Genomic DNA, 13262 nt, shown 5'->3' with positions numbered 1-13262 from the left:
TTAAACAACGATGTTGGACGAGTTTGAAGTTGGAGAAAATGAGATGGGGTTTTTCACCCTACCCAACCTTTTTGAACCAAAGTATATTTTCAACGTGACTACGCAATGCGTGTAGATATGCAACGCAGAGCGAGTGCTAGAAGAACGTTTGTGGCTAATAAGTATATACTTCTTTTTTTTAATGACCTGTAAAGCTAATCAGTTTCCAACTCTTCCAGCCGCTAGTGCTCCACCTGCCGCTCTCTCTCGACAGCGCACCGGGAGGTGGTAGCTGCTATATTTAAAGACCCACCCCGTTTTATTTACCCCCGATCTCACCCTCTTTACCCCCGCCTACTGCTTCATACTATTTTTTTTACCCTATGCGCTATATACAGCTATGATCATAGCCCATTGTGAGGGAAACATAGCATACTGAAAAATACCGATAATAAACAGGCTACCTCAAAAATGACACTGTATTATTTACCATTTTGAGTTTTACGTTTATACCGGAGAGAATAGTGAAGATGGGCTGCTGCTCGGGGAGGTGTATGTTGATGTTCTTCTGCGCTCTTCAGCTGGTAAGTGCGTTACAGAATTGTAACAAAAACAAGCGTGTACTCGCTGCAGTTTTGTATGGCTTTTCTTAATCAGTCTAATATGAAAACACTGTTCATGAAATGTTACGTTGTGATAGCAACTTCGAGACGAGTTTCTGAACATCTCAAGTCTATTGTTATTAAATCCATTGTTTGAAAGACGTCAAGTTTTAAGATAAAAATAGCTGTAGTTTTTCATTGTACATTGTGCTTTTGTAGATATTTGAAGTCTTTGTTTACCTCGTCAGAATATTACTGGCTGCAGAATGGGCAGTTATTGGACTATTATAAAAAGTAATCGTGAAAGAGCACAAACAAACCTAGAATAAAAATATCTGTTATGTAAAAGTACAATAAGAACTGAAATGCAAATTACAAATTAGTGTACAGTTATGTATCGCTTGTTGTGTTTATTTGTGTTTATTTTGCACAGTCAATGTATAACTTTGCCTATGTGACCCTGGACCACAAAACCAGTTATAAGGGTGAATTTATACACCGCCCGAAAGCTTTCCATTGATGTATGGTTTGTTAGGATAGGACAATATTTGGCCGAGATACTACTATTTGAAAATCTGGAATCTAAGGGTGCAAAAAATCTAAATATTGAGAAAATTGCCTTTAAAGTTGTCCAAATGAAGTTCTTGGTAATGCAGATTACAATTCAAAAAATAGGTTTTGATATATTTACACTATTACATTTACAAAATATCTTAATGGAATATGATCTTTACCTGATATCCTAATGATTTTTGGCATTAAAAGAAAAATGAATGCATTTTGACCCATACAATGTATTTTTGGCCATTGCTACAAATATACCTGTGCTATCTAACACTGGTTTTGTGGTCCAGGGTCACATATGTGAATATCTTTGTTCTTTTTTCTCATTTCTGTATTTACTGTACTGTCTCAAATGGTCATATGCATCAGTTCTGACTTGTTTTACTGCTATTCCACCATAATTTCTCTCAGAGAATTGTTTTAAATATCCATCATCAAATCCACCCGTCCATGTATTCAACATAGAATATAATCTATTTATTTAAACTGCAGGTTTCCTACAGGTTTCCTGTAAGATGTCATCTGCGCATTGTGATACTAAGAAATGTTTGTGTATGTGCATTTTAATGTGTTTAATATGTATTTAGCTCATTAATTGCATGGTTTTTCAGTGGTATGAGATGATTTTCTCCTCTCACAAAATTATATTTTGTACAGTTCAGTAGTAGCACTTGTGTTCTCCACATGAGGAAACAATTTTGTTTCTGTGCTGAACACCAACAGAGACAGTGACCTACATCCCTGCTGTTATTCTGCTAAACCTTTGCATGGCTTTTAACTTTGGTCTAACCTTAGCTTTTCTGTCTTTCCTAACCTTTCCTTTCTTTCCAATTGCCTGTGTGAATGCGTATGTATTTTTAAATGAGCATTTTATGTGACCCTGGACCACAAAACCAGTTGTAGGTAGCATGGGTATATTTGTAGCAATAGCCAAAAATACATTGCATGGGTCAAAATTATTGATTTTCCTTTTATGCCAAAAATTATTAGGAAAGATCATATTCCATGAAGATATTTTGTACAATTCCTATTATAAATATATCAAAATGTAATTTTTGATTAGTAATATGCATGGCTAAGAACTTCATTTGGACAACTTCAAAGGCGATATTATCAATATTTAGATTTTTTGCACCCTCAGATTCAAGATATTCAAATAGGTGTATCTCGGCCAAATATTATCCTATCCTAACAAACCATACATCAATGGAAAGCTAAAAAATGACCCTTATGACTAATTTTGTGGTCCAGGGTCACATATATTAGTTATCCGGTCTGACATCACATATGGACTACAATCTCAGTGGATTACCTCAGCCTTGACCTTTTTTTAAAAATAAATAAATACCGTCACCTACTAAATAAATGATGAAGATTCAGTGAGACAGTGCAGAACTGATGCATGCAGTTATTAGTCTTTACAATTGTGTACATTTGATCTCAGGGTGGCTCAAAAAAGAAAATATAGCAGTATGGTTTAATCGGTTTAACAAATTCAGTATTTCACACCTTTTACTAGCAGTGAATAGAAAAAGAGAGGTCTGCTGCATGTCTACCATACCATGTCCGATTTTGTATAACATTTGGCACCTGTAGGTCTTGGCTGAACATTCATCCTTCATGTTGACTATATCAACAGGTTCAGCCACATTTGCTGTGTATAATGATGGTTTCATACTTCCTTTAAATATTTCAAATGAAGACTGTTTATGTTTACGGATTCTGTAAATGGATTTCTGTCACCAAAAGCAGATAGCTCATCTGTATCTGTGAAACATCCCACCTATCTCTCACTGCTTTTATGTTTGGCTCATAAAGTCAAAGCACCTCGTGCTGGAACACAGCGGATGGGGACTGTGGTGAAGACATGCTACGAATGGTTGATTTGAGGTGGAACCTCTGGGAACAGCTGGTACACAGCAGCATTATGGCATAGAAAGAGATTGTATGGGGGATGGGTGCTTAGTGGCAGAGAGAGGGTTTATGACTGCTGCAGTGAAGCTTTATGAGAGGAGCAGCATCCCCCACACCCAGCACCTCCCATCTGAATCATACATCTCCCCTCACTGAGCCTCTGACCTCCAAGGAGAGCCCTCATCTCCTGTCGCTCACCCTTTCTCCCTCCCTCCCGCCCTCCTTTCTCCTTCTCCACCTCTCACTCTCTATTTCTCTGTCACAAGCTTTGTACCCCATTGGCTCTGTTACCCTGGCAACCCTGAGTAAAAGCCAGCATGTGGAAAAACAGAGGTGGGGGTTTTGATTGTGTGTCTCTGGGAAAGAGAGATGGGGTCTCCATCATTATTGTGTTTGGGGCAGCATTAGGGGTGTTTTTTGGGGGTTGTGTAGATGCAACGCTGGTGGTTATAACAGTGTGTAGAGATCTTGATTATATCTTACTTTGTCTTTTTTTCTCTAGATCACTGCTGTGGAGAGACAGGTGTTTGACTTTCTAGGTTACCAGTGGGCGCCCATCCTTGTCAACTTCCTGCACGTCATTGTGGTGATTTTGGGCTTGTTTGGGACAGTCCAGTATAAGCCCCGTTATGTCGTTTTGGTGTGTACTGTATTTACTTAATGACTTTTTTTTAATAACTTTTGAACTTTAATAGGTATGTTAAATAATATTACATTTAATAAAACTACACTACCAGTCAAACATTTTTGAACAGTAAGACTTGTTCCGCTCACCAAGCCTGCATTTATTTGATTTAAAGTAGAGCAAAATCAGTAAAATGTTGAATATTTTTAATATATAGTTTAAAATAACTGTTTTCTGTTTGAATATATTTTAAAATGTAATTTATTCCTGTGATCAAAGTTAAATTTTCAGTATCATTATTCCTGTCTTCAGTGTCCCTTCATTCTAATATTCAGATTTTCTGTTCAAGAAACATTTATTATTATTATTATTATTATTATTATTATCAATATTTTAAATGGTTGAGTAATTTTTTTCAGGATTCTTTGATGAAGCTTTTGTAACATTATACACCATTCAAAATGAGTTTTTGGGGAAATAAAATATAGAAATTAATACTTATATTTTGCAATGACGCTTTAAATTGACTAAAAGTGATGATAAAGACATTTGTAATGTTACAAAAGATTTCTATTTCAGATAAATGCTGTTCTTCTGAACTTTCTATTCATCAAAGAAACCTGAAAAACAAAATCTACTCAGCTGTTTTCAACATAATAATAAAAATTGACTGGAGTAATGATTGTAAAATTTCAGGAAATCACATGAATAAATTACATTTAAAAAAATATTCAAATAGAAAACCGTTATTTTAAATAGTAAAAATATTTCACAATTTTACTGTTTTTGCTTTACTTTGGATAAAAAAAGCAGGCTTGGTGAGCAGAAGAGACTTAAAAAACATCTAACATTAAAAAAAACATTTTAAAAAATCTTACTGTTCAAATACGTTTGAGTAGTGTATGTCTATAATAAATTATTTAAAATAATAAAAACAAAAATGATAGATTATGCTTTATGTCAGGCATTCACAACAGCCACCATCACTTATCACGAACACTGAAGCTCCACCCACCAGATCATCATCACCCGAATTCTAAACACCTGTTCTCAATCACCTCACCTGTTTAAATAGACCAAACCTTCAGAGACTCTTTGTCTGGTCTACTGTTAACATTCCCATGTCAACCACAGACGTCAGACCTCTCTTCCGGACATTCCTCTCTTCCAGCGTGATCTTTAAGGACTCATTTCCAAGATTGCTAAAGGACCGTCAGATAAGCCTTACCTGCCACCATTGACTTCACTTCCTGTTATCATACTCAGTCTGTTTAATAAAACACCATTACGTTTTACTTACCTCTGTTTCCAGTCTCATCTCTACGGATTCCTGACAGAAGACCAGACCGACTACAACAATGAGCACAGAGGAAACGGCGGTTCCAGATCCAACTTCGGAACTTGTGAATGCCTTAAGGGCGGCATTTCCACCACCTCCACCGCCATCTGCCTCAGGAAGTCCCATGGCCATGCCGGCAATGTTTTCCGGCGAGGCGGCTGAGTGTAGCGGTTTTCTTCTACAAGTTGGATTATTCATCAAAATGCAACCTCATAAATTCACCACCGAGGATTCCAAAGTGGCGTTTCTCATCTCTCTCCTCTCCGGTAAGGCTCTACAATGGGCAAAAACCATATGGCAAGCCGAACATACAATCATCCACTCGTTTGATCAATTCACTACCCATTTCTCTGAAGTTTTCTGTATGAATACTGATGTGTTATCCACCTCCGATCAACTGTTCCGTCTCCGACAAGGATCTTCGTCGATTACCGATTACACCTTGCAGTTTCGTACGTTGGCGGCGGCTAGCGGCTGGAACGAAACCGCACTGCTGGGTGCCTATCGACAAGGTCTCAACTCTAACATCCGTGCTGCGATGGCCCTTTACGATAACTCCATCGGGTTGGAATCTTTCCTCCAACGAACCACCCGGGTGTCCCAGCAACTAGCCGCCTGCCAGCCCACTCTAACCGCTCCTCAGTCCGTCTCTGTGGCAGCTGCAACTCCAGCACCAGAACCCATGCAAATTGATTCAACCCGGTTGTCTCAGATGGAAAGAAATCGACGCATCACCATGGGACTTTGTTTGTACTGCGGACAATCAGATCACCTCATCAGAAACTGTCCAGTCCGACCCCCACGCCCGGTGGTGAGTACCATCTGTTCAGACATTGAAACCACCTCACTCTCCTTACTACCCGTAACCATATATACTGCTGATCATTCGGTATGTGTCTCTGCTCTGGTTGATTCAGGCTCTGCTGGGAACTTCATCACGCAAGAATGTTTAGAATTACTCCATGTCAAACGTTTACGCCACAACCCTGAATACGCCGTCAAAACTATCCAAGGAAAGCCACTTGGGCGTGGGAGAATTCGCCACTCGTCACCATTTCTCACCCTACAAGTTGGTTTGTTTCATACGGAACGGATTAAATTTCTGGTGCTGGAGGATTCCACCGTGAGTATCATCCTAGGTCGTCCCTGGTTACAACATCATCAACCCGAGTTCCGCTGGGATCCCTGCGATGTCATACGTTGGAGTAATCACTGTCTTCAACACTGTCTGTCTCAGTTACCAGCTCCAAGCTCCACATCCATACCCATCTCATCCACCATGGTTGAAAGTCCCGAACCTGCTTGTCTCCCGGAGATCCCAGCGGAATATCTGGAGTACCAGGATGTATTCAGTAAAGCAGCTGCCACACAACTACCACCTCATCGGCCATGGGACTGTGCCATCGATCTGCTGCCCGGGGCACAGCTCCCAAAAGGAAAGGTATATCCCCTGTCCATCCCAGAGCGCCAGGCGATGGAGGAGTATATCGCTGAAGCCCTGAAGCAAGGTTTTATCCAACCCTCCACCTCACCAGCCGCTTCCAGCTTTTTCTTCGTGGGCAAGAGGGATGGAGGTCTCAGGCCCTGCATCGATTACAGACACCTAAACTCCCAAATCATCCAACAACCCTATCCGTTACCACTCGTTCCTGCCACCCTCGAAGAACTTCGTGGAGCCCAAGTCTTCACGAAGTTGGACCTGCGGAGTGCTTATAACCTCATTCGTATTCGGGCGGGAGACGAGTGGAAGACGGCCTTCATTACTCCGTCAGGGCACTACGAGTATCAGGTCATGCCCTATGGGTTATCTATAAGTCCCTCAGTCTTCCAAACGTTTATGAATGAGGTGTTCCGGGAATATCTCCATCGTTTTGTGGTGGTCTACATTGACGACATTTTGATCTATTCCCGGAACCAGGCCGAACATCGCCAGCACGTCCGACAGGTCCTCCAGAAACTCCGTCAACACCAGCTGTTCCTCAAACTTGAAAAGTGTGAATTCCATCAACCATCAGTACAATTCCTGGGATACAACATCAATGCCGAGGGTGTGCAGATGAATCAAGACAAGGTGAAAGCCATCCAAACTTGGCCCCAGCCCACTTCTGTTAAGGAACTCCAACGTTTCCTCGGATTCTCCAATTTCTACAGACGGTTTATCCAGAACTACAGCTCCATCACCGCTCCTTTGACCTCCCTCCTGAAAGGTAAACCCAAACATCTAGCCTGGAACTCCTCTGCCCACGAAGCATTCCAACAACTTAAAAACATCTTCAGTACTGCTCCCTTATTACATCATCCTGATCCGGAACGTCCCTTCTTCCTGGAAGTCGATGCGTCAACGGTAGGAGTGGGAGCAGTACTCTCTCAAGCGGCTGGTGAATCCTCACTCCTCCGTCCCTGTGCCTATTTTTCCAAGAAATTTACTCCGGCGGAGCAAAACTATGATGTTGGCAACCGAGAGCTTCTAGCCATCAAATTGGCTCTGGAGGAGTGGCGACATTGGCTGGAAGGTGCAATTCATCCATTTACCATAATCACTGATCACAAAAATCTGCAATATCTTCGAGAAGCCAAACGTCTTAACCCTCGACAGTCCAGATGGGCTTTGTTCTTTACACGTTTCAACTTCAGAATTACCTACCGTCCTGGATCCAAGAACGTTCCTGCTGATGCACTCTCCCGACAGTTCACTACAGACTCTCCCACCGAACCTGAATCCATTCTTCCTCCACAAATAATTGTCAGTCCCATCATCTGGAACCTGGATCAGGAGATTAGTCAAGCCACCCTCCAAGAGCCAGCTCCGCCGGAATGTCCAGAAGGAAGGATCTATGTTCCCAGTTCCCAACGTCCCTTCCTTCTGGACTCTATCCACCAGTCTCTGGGCTCTGGACACCCGGGCAGCAGAAGGACCCTCTCGCTTCTCCAACCTCGTTACTGGTGGCCGAGTATGCGCCGAGATACCATCAGGTACGTCCAGAGCTGTTCAGTCTGTGCCATGTCTAACTCTCCTCGACATCTCCCCACAGGAAAACTGGTGCCATTACCTATCCCACAGAGGCCCTGGTCCCACCTAGGAGTAGACTTTGTCACTGACTTACCCCTCTCCGACGGTAACACCTGCATCCTGGTTGTGGTGGACCGCTTCTCCAAATCCTGCAAATTCCATCCCCTGAAGGGTCTTCCCACAGCCATGGAGACGGCGGAAGCTTTATTCCACATCATCTTCCGTCATTTCGGTCTCCCGGAGGAGATTGTTTCGGACCGGGGTCCTCAATTCATCTCGCACGTCTGGAAATCCTTCTTCAAACTGTTGGGTATCTCTGTTAATCTCTCTTCTGGTTATCATCCGCAGACGAATGGCCAGACTGAACGGAAGATCCAGGAGCTTGGACGCTACCTTCGGGCATACTGTTCCAACGATCAGCACAATTGGAGTAGGTTCCTCCCGTGGGCCGAGTACGCACAGAACTCCCTTCGCCAGGACACCACCGGATTAACACCATTTCAGTGCGTACTCGGGTACCAGCCTCCGCTGTTTCCCTGGACGGAGGAACCCTCCAATGTCCCCTCTGTAGACCACTGGTTTCGAGAAAGCGAGAGAGTGTGGGACTCAGCTCATCAACATCTCCAACGGGCTATACGACGACACAAGGGTTTCGCAGACGTCAGACGCCGAATCGCTCCTCCCTTCCGACCTGGAGACAAGGTTTGGTTATCCACCAGGGACATCCGTCTGCGACTACCCTGCCGTAAGCTGAGTCCCCGCTATATTGGTCCATTCAAAATCCTGAGGCAGATCAACGACGTTACCTTTCAGCTTCAGCTCCCTCCAAGGTACCGAATTCATCCCACGTTCCATGTCTCCCTTCTTAAACCTTTTTCTCCCTCTGCCACAGATCCCACACGAGCTGAAGCTGAACCTCCTCCATCCGAGATCTTAGACCAACCCTCCATCTACACAGTGCATGAGATCTTGGATTCACGACGTCGAGGTGGCCGCCTGCAGTATCTCGTGGATTGGGAGGGGTATGGTCCTGAGGAACGTTCCTGGGTGGCAAGAGATGATGTTCTAGACCCCACTCTCCTACTAGATTTCCACCGTCGCCACCCAGATCGTCCAGCCCCTCGTGGTCGCGGCCGTCCTCGACGTCGTGTTGGGGCGTCGGGAGCCGCCCCTGGAGGAGGGGGTAATGTCAGGCATTCACAACAGCCACCATCACTTATCACGAACACTGAAGCTCCACCCACCAGATCATCATCACCCGAATTCTAAACACCTGTTCTCAATCACCTCACCTGTTTAAATAGACCAAACCTTCAGAGACTCTTTGTCTGGTCTACTGTTAACATTCCCATGTCAACCACAGACGTCAGACCTCTCTTCCGGACATTCCTCTCTTCCAGCGTGATCTTTAAGGACTCATTTCCAAGATTGCTAAAGGACCGTCAGATAAGCCTTACCTGCCACCATTGACTTCACTTCCTGTTATCATACTCAGTCTGTTTAATAAAACACCATTACGTTTTACTTACCTCTGTTTCCAGTCTCATCTCTACGGATTCCTGACACTTTTATGTGATAAAAACTTGTGACTAGTAGTGTAGATTTATAAAGAAAAAACTATGTAACATATTACTTATAACTTATTTATAAAATACATTATTTATAGTAATTATTTATAAAATACTGAAATTAAATTTAAAAAGATCATAAAAATACCTAAATGAATATATTTCTTAAAATAAATGTTTTTATTAAAATAAATTAAATGTATTTTTAATTGATTAGTATGATTGAATGTATTGATGTCTTTATCAAAACAAATAAATAAATACTATTCAAAAGTTTAGGTTTAGTAAAAAAAAAATCAATAAAGATATGAATTATTCATTTCTAGAAAAAAAAAGATGTATAATAGTTTCCACAAAAATATTAAGCAGCACAACTGTTTTCAACATTGATAATAATATTAATGTTTCTTAAGCGCCATATCAGCGCATTGGACTGATTTCTGAAGAATCATGTGATACTAATGAAAATTCAATTTAGCCATCACAGGAATAAATTACATTTTAATATATATTCAGATAGAAAACTGTTATTTTAATTGCAATAATATTTCACAATATTTTGATCAAATTAATGCAGCCCAGGTGAGCACAAGAGACTTCTTTATATATATATATATATATATATATATATATATTACCCACCCTAAACTTTTAAATAAAGTATAGCATACTGCAGTAATGTGGTTGTTTACACAGACTTGGATTTTTGTTTTACAAAGTCTCTGATGACTATTATATGCTCTTTCCTTTTCTTTTAGTATATAGTCTGGACCGTGTTTTGGGTGACTTGGAATGTCTTTATCTGTTGTCTTTATCTGGACCTTGGAGGGCTTTCAAAGGTAAAGAGCCCCATTGCTCATATGGCATATGGGTCAGTCTAGTGCTAAACCAAGTTCACATACGTTCATGCCATTGGTATGAAATGATATCATCACTGTGGTATAGACTTACAAACAACAGATGAACAGAATTAAACACCGTTTTAAACTCACACTGCATGTTTCCTCAGTACTACAGCATTAAAGTCAATAATGTTTACAAAGCTATGAAACTGAAATTCAGAATGTTAAGGTATTTCTATGCTGTGCTCTTTTAGGACAGCGATTATCTGTCATTAGGTCTTTCGTCTTACCGCTCGTGGTGGAAGGAGAACGGCCCGGGCTGTGAGAACAGAAACCTCCGAACCACTAGATGGCAGCATTTGGAAAGTCCCGCTTTGGTCTCTGAGCTGGGCTGTGTGTTAGAGTATCAGTACATCGAAGTCATGCACAGCGCCCTGCAACTGTTCATTTCTGTAAGATCCTAAAACTGAAGAAGCCAGTGTCTGTTAAAGCTGAAGTGTGCAGAAATAATGACTGCTTTCAAACCGGTTTCCTTAAGATTTCTCCTCAATTCTGCTGTGTCATAAATTTGGTTACCTACAAATAAGTACCCTGTTGAGAAAACCAGCATGTGCTGGTTAGTTTTGAAGCATGGCAGCTGGTTTAAGATGGTCCTTAGTTGGTCATGAGCTGGTTATGAGCTAGTTGCTTAAACCAGTTTATAACCAGCTTATGCCATGGTTCAAAACATACCAAACTAGCATATGCTGTTTGTTTGTTTTTTCAACAGGGTAGGCTACTGTAATGTTGAAAAATGTACGTACTTCAATTTCAATATCAACACTTCACACTTCAGCTTAATATTTTCTGTGATGCACCCAAATACACCAGTATAGAAATTCAGACACACGCATAAAATGTGACCCTGGACCACAAAACCAGTAGCTTGGGTATATTTGTAGCAATAGCCAAAAATACTATGGGTCAAAATGATCAATTTTTCTTTTATGCCAAAAATCCTTAAGATATTAAGTAAAGGTTGTGTTCAATGAAAATATTTTGTAAATTTCCTAATGTACATATATCAAAACCCAATTTTTGATTAGTAATATGCATTGCTAAGAACTTCATCTGGACAACTTTAAAGGTGATTCTCTCAGTATTTTGATTTTTACTATTTGATTTTCAAATAGTTGTATTGCAGCCAAATATTGTCCTATCCTAACAAACCATACATCAATGGAAAGCTTATTTGTGACCACAAAACCAGTCTTAAGTCGCTGGGGTATATTTGTAGCAATAGCCAAAAATACATTGTTTGGGTCAAAATTATTGATTTTTCTTTTATGCCAAAAATCATTAGGAAATTAAGTAAAGATCATGTTCCATGAAGATTTTTTGTAAAATTCCTACTATAAATATATCAAAATGTAATTTTTGATTAGTAATATGCATTGCTAAGAACTTAATTTGGAGAAGTTTAAAGGTGATTTTCTCAGCATTTTGATTTTTTTGCACCCTCAGATTCCAGATTTTCAAATAGTTGTATCTCGGCCAAATATTGTCCTATCCCAACAAACCAAACATCAATAGAAAGCTTATTTATTGAGTGGTTTTGTGGTCCAGGGTCACATTTGTTCAGCTTGAGATGTAAATCGCAATTTCAAAAAATTGACCCTCATTTTGTGGTCCACAGTCACAAATGTGACCTGTATGTGACTTTACTAAATCTGTTTCTTTTTTGGTTTGTATGTAGGCCCTGGGATTTGTATTTGCCTGCTATGTCGTCAACATCTTCAATGAAGAGGAAGACGCATGTTTGTAACATAATTTATAATTTACACCGGCTCTTCATCTTTCTAAACTGATATTGTGACTTCATGTGAATCTAATTTTATATCTGCTGTGTTACTTTTCAGTTTTGTATAAGTGACCATGTCCAGATCTCATCAACAGAGAGAAGAGAGAAGAAATATTGAAAAGGGAAAGAGAGATGGAAAAGGACATTAACCATTCTCAGAATGGACCAGATTGGATGGATTCCAAATGATGTATATATGTATAAACCTAACAATACACACAACTTACGAAAATAAGAGTGATGTGAATATGAACGTGAATTCGAAGACAAGTTTATGTGTGTTTTAATATTATTATTTCACCTAAAGACACACTGAACTCAAGTGAACGAGAAGCAAGTCACAAGGAATCTGTAGCCTCTAACTATTCATCCAAAGTCAAAGGATTCAGCAATGAACCTCACATGCTTTTATTTTCCTTTCAGGATATGAGTTTTTGTAAAACAATTTTGTATACTGTTCAAGTATGTGGCATATACTTTTACAGTTGAAATGCTGTACATTTTAAACATATTGCAAAGATCTCTTTCAGGTTAACGATTTAATAGTGGAGATTAAGTGAAGAAGAATGAATTGCTTCACATGCACTTGTGTCACTACACAGCAAAAGGCTTTTAAATGTTTAATGATCAACATCTGTCTCTTTTACTATCAGTAACACGAGCCATATTTGTGTGTGTGTGTGTGTGTGTGTGTGTGTGTGTGTGTGTGTGTGTGTGTGTGTGTGTGTGTGTGTGTGTGTGTGTGTATAGGAGAGAGCATTTATAATACCTGCATGTGCTGGTTTGTGTCTTAATGCCCCAAAGAATACAGAAACGTGGTAACGCATACGAACATCAAACCTCATTTTGTAAATGTAAATAATACAACATTTACTAAGCACTGTATTTTGAATGGAGACTCTGAGTCATATTTTCTTTCGTTAAATTATACATGTAGTGCATATCTTAATAAATATTTGACTGAAAAACAGCACGGTTT

General features: G+C 40.3%; 1 protein-coding gene across 1 annotated transcript; it reads left to right on the top strand.

Moving 5' to 3' along the window:
• The first annotated feature begins 383 nt into the window (after positions 1 to 383).
• Positions 384 to 13253, top strand: nkain5 (sodium/potassium transporting ATPase interacting 5). Its single transcript, XM_073819472.1, has 6 exons — positions 384 to 563; positions 3562 to 3699; positions 10360 to 10440; positions 10698 to 10895; positions 12179 to 12239; positions 12342 to 13253. The coding sequence occupies exons 1-6, from the start codon at positions 510 to 512 to the stop codon at positions 12353 to 12355; spliced, it is 546 nt and encodes a 181-aa protein (XP_073675573.1). The 5' UTR covers positions 384 to 509; the 3' UTR covers positions 12356 to 13253.
• The last annotated feature ends 9 nt before the right edge of the window (positions 13254 to 13262 follow it).

Source organism: Garra rufa, chromosome 15 (assembly GCF_049309525.1).
Source record: "Garra rufa chromosome 15, GarRuf1.0, whole genome shotgun sequence".
Taxonomy (NCBI): domain Eukaryota; kingdom Metazoa; phylum Chordata; class Actinopteri; order Cypriniformes; family Cyprinidae; genus Garra; species Garra rufa.
The sequence above is the reverse complement of the archived record's forward strand: the minus strand, read 5'-3'. Positions and strand labels throughout refer to the sequence as shown.

Coding starts and splice junctions, on each gene's coding strand:
- nkain5 (XM_073819472.1), top strand. CDS start 510: ATGGGCTGCTGCTCGGGGAGGTGTATGTTGATGTTCTTCTGCGCTCTT. Junction 3,700..10,359: donor AGCCCCGTTATGTCGTTTTG/GTGTGTACTGTA, acceptor CTTTTCTTTTAG/TATATAGTCTGGACCGTGTT. Junction 10,896..12,178: donor CCCTGCAACTGTTCATTTCT/GTAAGATCCTAA, acceptor GTTTGTATGTAG/GCCCTGGGATTTGTATTTGC.